This window comes from Solenopsis invicta, chromosome 4, assembly GCF_016802725.1.
Source record: "Solenopsis invicta isolate M01_SB chromosome 4, UNIL_Sinv_3.0, whole genome shotgun sequence".
NCBI lineage: Eukaryota > Metazoa > Arthropoda > Insecta > Hymenoptera > Formicidae > Solenopsis > Solenopsis invicta.
This window is the reverse complement of record NC_052667.1, coordinates 9,254,077-9,259,163: the sequence shown is the minus strand read 5'-3', so window position 1 is coordinate 9,259,163 and position 5,087 is coordinate 9,254,077. Positions and strand designations below refer to the sequence as shown.

At 50.8% G+C, this 5,087-nt stretch overlaps 1 protein-coding gene across 1 annotated transcript; it reads left to right on the top strand.

The window, feature by feature from the left end:
- The first annotated feature begins 1,446 nt into the window (after positions 1-1,446).
- On the top strand, positions 1,447-2,598 carry LOC120357494. The gene has a single exon (XM_039447988.1). It carries the CDS (start codon positions 1,447-1,449, stop codon positions 2,596-2,598), a length of 1,152 nt encoding a protein of 383 aa, XP_039303922.1.
- The last annotated feature ends 2,489 nt before the right edge of the window (positions 2,599-5,087 follow it).

Sequence of the window (5,087 nt, the reverse complement as noted above, 5' to 3'; positions counted from 1 at the left end):
TAGACTAAGGTAGACGAGGCAGATCTGACTTAACGGTCCGGGGGAGCGATCGCGCGCGCTACTACGCGCCATCGCTCCCCCTCTAGCGCCTCGCCGGGGTGCTGGTGGGGGAGTGGAAGGAACTTCTTCCTACCTCCTCCCCCCCAACACTGAGAAGGAGAAGCCGCCGCGCCGGACTAGTCCGGCGCGTAGGGGCCCGGGACATCCGGCCGGGGGGCCGGACTCCCGGGCTTTACCCCCGTAAACACCTCAAGGGGAAGAGGCGGGGGAGGGCTGGTGTCCCTCTCCCCCGACCTGAGGCCGGCTTGGCCTCACGGCCATGCCGGGGGACCTGTACCAGGATGCCTCCGGCGTGCTGAGTCGGCCTCGGCCGACCGGTCCGGGGGGCTCCGGAAGCATGCTGCACGCGTTCCCGGAGTCCCCCAGTCAAGGACCAGAGCCGGACACCCGGAGGGGTTTTAGTGGGTATGCCCCCGTCGCCACGTCGACGGCGGGGGAGAGCCCCACATAACCGCCAGGCCTCCCCCGGGGCCTGGGGTATGCGGTAACGCATTTCCCCTCCGTCAACAAACAAAAAAAAAAAAGACTAAGGTAGACGAACCAAAAATGAGCACTATCTCAAACATAAAAAAGGAGGGAAAAAGCGTCGCGTCCCCGGGCGCACGCTTGGGTAGGGAGGGGTTGGGAGGGGCGAAATCTTCGTCCTCTCCTGACCTGTTGAGCCAGGACGTTTCACCCGCTGAAGGGAGAGACGCCGCAAGATACGAAAGAGGACCTTCCATTGGGGTTGGCGGGCTGGAGCTTTTCAGCCCTTCCAGCTCCCAAGGGAGTCCTAAGAAGAATGAGCGGAGGTTACAGGTCACCCTTGAGGACTTTATGCCCAAGGGTAGAAAGGCGTGCTCCGCTGGCTCGAGGCCGGGTCCGGCCAGTAGCAAAGGGATGAAACCTAGGAGCTATGGGCCGGAAGCGACCGGCCCCGAGTCGGGTAGTGCTCCTGGGCCACTTGGCCCGGAATCGAAGAAAGGAGGCTCCTTGCCTCCTTCCCCCTCCCATCCTTCAGCGCCTGTGAGCATGGACGTCGATACCGATGGAGAGTCGGTGGGGCGGGGGAAAAAAAGGGCCCACAATAAGACTCCGACCTCGAAGTTCTTCGTCACTTCCTCTTCGTCGGAGTCCGACGAGGGACCCCCGAAAAAGGGACGGGGCAGGCCTGCCAAAGACCCCTCTCACGAGGGGCAATTTACCGCGTAGGCCCTAGCTAAAAAGGCGGAAAAAGAAAAAGCCGCAAAACTAAGGAAAGACCATAAGGCCATTCTTAATCCTGAGATTGCGCCTTCCTCTGAGCGTGCGGTAAGGGCAAAAAATGAAGCCCTTGAGCGCGCCGAGGAATTTGAGGAGCAACCCTTCGCCGCTGTCGCAGCGCTGATGACGGAAAGCTTGGGCATGATGGCCAAGTCGGTGGAGAGGTCCAAAAATATACAGGGACCAATCCGTAAAGATCTATGGCGAGCCTATACCGATCTAACGGCGGGTCTGACGGCCATCATGTCCAGGAGCGGAGAAGACGAAGAGGCGCGACAGCGCCGAGAGGAACGCGCGGCTCTGGCTAAGGCCAGAGCTAAATGGGAAGCCGAGAAGCGCAAAATGGAGGCGGAGCTCGGGCAGCTCCGCGTCCGCGTGGCGCTTCTCGAGAAGAGCTCGCACACGCGCGCTACTGACATAGATGGCTACACCGACGCCGAAGTCCAAACGGACATGGACCTCGACGCGGAGGTCATCGATTCCTTGACCGGGGAACCCCCTCACTTGCCGCACCCGAAGTACTCGGATACGGCGACCGGGGAATCCCCCGGTGAGGCACCGTACGAAGCTGCCACCACCAAGCGCACCTTGCCGGTGGTGGTCAGCGTAGAAAAGCTGAAGGAGCCGTACTTTCGTCCGCCGCTAAAGGGGGTCAGCAAGCAGCTGAACCCCCTGTCGAAAGTGGCGGACCGTAGAGCGGCTCCCGCTCCCCGCTCCTCCTTTCCTGCCTTCCCCCCTCCCTCCAGTCCTCTGGAGAAGTCGGGATGGGCCAGGGTCGGGGAGAGCGGGAGAAAGGAAAAGAAGAGGGCGAAAGCCCTGACTGAGGACGGCCTAAAGGAGGCCCTCTCTAGAGTCCTCCCGGCCGTCCTCGCCGAGATGGGACTTCTCCCCGCCCCTAGGATGGCGGAGAGGCCCAGGGCGCCCCCGACTGCTGACAAGATTGCAAAGCAGTCCGGGGTTGCCCCTCAGAAAGAAGAGGGCAACGCGGCCGTAGCAGCCGCGAGACCCGCTCCGAGGCAGGAGGCCACCCCGTCCATACTTGAGTTGTGGACGGAGGTGGTCTCCAAAAAGACCAAAAAGAAGGCCGCCAAAGCCGCCGAGAGGGCGACAAAGACGGTTCCACCCTTGGTGGCGAGGCCGACAAGGGTTCTGTCCCGCCCTCGAAAAACCCCCCCCAACAGTCTTCTTCCTCTTCGAAGAAGAAGAAGAAGAAAAGGGGTGGACGTGGAGGGGGACAGGGGGGACCTGGGGGGCAAACCCCAGGAGGAGCCGGCTCTCAGGGTCCGGCCAAGGTGACCAAGATCAGGCCGCCGACCACGGCGGCCGTAACGGTCACCTGCGCCGACCCGGGAGCATACGCGCAGGTCCTTAAGACAGCGAGGGAGAAGGTAGATCTCTCCTCCCTCGGGATTGAGGACCTGCGCCCGAGACGAGCCGTTACGGGGGCCCTGATCCTAGAGGTCAGGGGCGTAGAAAACGGCACCAAGGCCGACGCCCTGGCCGAAGGGATCAGGGAGGCCATCGGAGCAAGAGACGACGTGAAAGTAGCTCGACCGTGCAAGACGGTCGAGCTACGTTTGAGTGGCCTGGAAGACTTGGTCACCTCGAGTGAGGTGGCCGAGACCCTGGGAGCCGTAGGAGGATGCTCCCCCCACGATATCAAAGTGGGGGAGATCCGAATGGCTCCCAACGGGTTAGGCACTTGCTGGGTCCGTGTCCCAGCCAAGGCCGGTAAGGCAGCTCTGGCCCCCCGCGTCAGGGTGGGCTGGTCGAGCTGCCGAGTGGTGCTGCTTCCCCCTCGGGGGTTGCAGTGCCACAAGTGCCTGGCCCAAGGCCACGTCCAGGCCAGATGCAGCAGTCGGATCGACAGATCCGGCTGCTGCTACAGGTGCGGAGGCCTTGGCCATCTGGCCAAGGCATGCACTGCAAAGGCGGGCTGCCCGATCTGTCGAGACGCGGGCAAGCCCGCCGAGCATAGGATAGGCGCAAAGGGGTGCCTGGCGAACAAGCCGCAACGGGCACCCCCGAGCACCGAGGGCCGGAAGGAGGCGGGGCCAGCTACAACTCTAGTCCCAACCCCACCCCCTGCTCCGGTCCCCATGGTAGTAGTTGAGGAGGAAGCTCCTCTCCCGCAAAGGGAGAGGAGCATAAGAACGACGAACGCGGAAACCCGCGAAACCGAGATGGAGGCAGTGATGAGAGATGGCCCGACTTTTCTCGCGTGTGCGCGGTGAATGTAGTATCACTGAGGTATCGCTACAGAGAAAAAGATGTACCATTGGCACCCGTACATAATTTTTTGTAATTTAAAAGCAAAATTTTTATAATATGAGAAAAATGTTTATTATATTAAATTAACAATTATTAAAATTATTAAAAATTAAAATTATTTAAATTATTTAAAATTACAATTATTAAAATTACTAAAAATTATAATTATTAAAAATGTGTTATATATATGTATAATAATTATATATTTGTATGTAAAAAAAAAATATATATATATATATATATATATGTATGTATGTATGTATATATATGTAGAGAGAGAGAGAGAGAGAGAGAAATAAACTAAAGGAAGGATTAAAATAATTTTACACAAGATATATTTATAATAACAAAATAAAATACTTTATTTGGCAGAAAAAATTATAGAATACCAACATTTGTTGCAAGGGTAAGGAAAACTGCCAAAAACCTTACCAGTATTCATAAAACAAAAATAAACTCATGAAATTCAAAACTTAATATGCTAAAGTTATAATGTAATTGTATATATACATGTTAAAAATACATTAATTAATTAAAAAAAAAATGTGTTAAAATTAATGACTATCACAAATAATCACAGTAATACTAACCTAAATATTATTCTACTATAATTTAATTATAATTATTCTAATATCTATTGAACACTACTTTTTACTTATATAATAATTAAAAAAATAAAATTTGTACATTTATTTGTATTGCACATTTTAAAACAAAATTAAATCAAATAAAAAAAAATCTGAAAAATAAAAGAACAATTAATAACACACATATATTGCACGTATGGAAAAAAAATTGGCTAGATGACATTAAAAAATTAAAAATTATATGCAAAATAATATAAATAAAAAAGCAAAAAAATCAGAAATTATATTAAGTACCATCAGATGTACATTTCTTTCCACATAAATTTTCTGCATTATGCAGTTCGAGATGCCTTGAGTCAACTTGAAAATTTGTACAATTAATATTTTGTGATTGAAAACTGGATCGAACAACGCAAATTGAAGAGACTGTATCATTAGCTAATCGGTTTCTTTTTTTATTTTTTACATCGGTTACAATGGAAAATATTCGTTCGGCCTCGGCATTTGAGTGAGGAAAAGAAAGAACTATTTCGACTAATGATTCTAAATTTGGAAACATCTTTTCCCCATCGAAATTTTGAAATTCTAATATCTTTTTCCACATTTCATCAATTTTTAAGCAAGCTAATTCTTTTTTTTCTTGATCATTAAAACTTGTTGGCAAAATAAGCCACTCGAAAGCTAATTTAGTTATATCGATATTATGGTCTACCCGTTTCGCGATAAAAGTTAAGTTTTCAACCTCTAATCTACCTTCGTCATACAATGCAACTTTAGGATCTAAAAAAGTTAATTGTTGGAAAAGTTTATCTTTAAAAGGCAAACGTTTAAGCATTTCTCGAACCGCAGTAATGTAAAATTCTAAACAGTTCAATCTAATCTGTTGTGCGCATTCCGCAGATAATGTTTCTAAGAAGCTCTCGCATT

Bases quoted from the DNA above. Each gene is read 5' to 3' on its own strand.
- LOC120357494 (XM_039447988.1), top strand. From the start codon at position 1,447: ATGGCCAAGTCGGTGGAGAGGTCCAAAAATATACAGGGACCAATCCGT.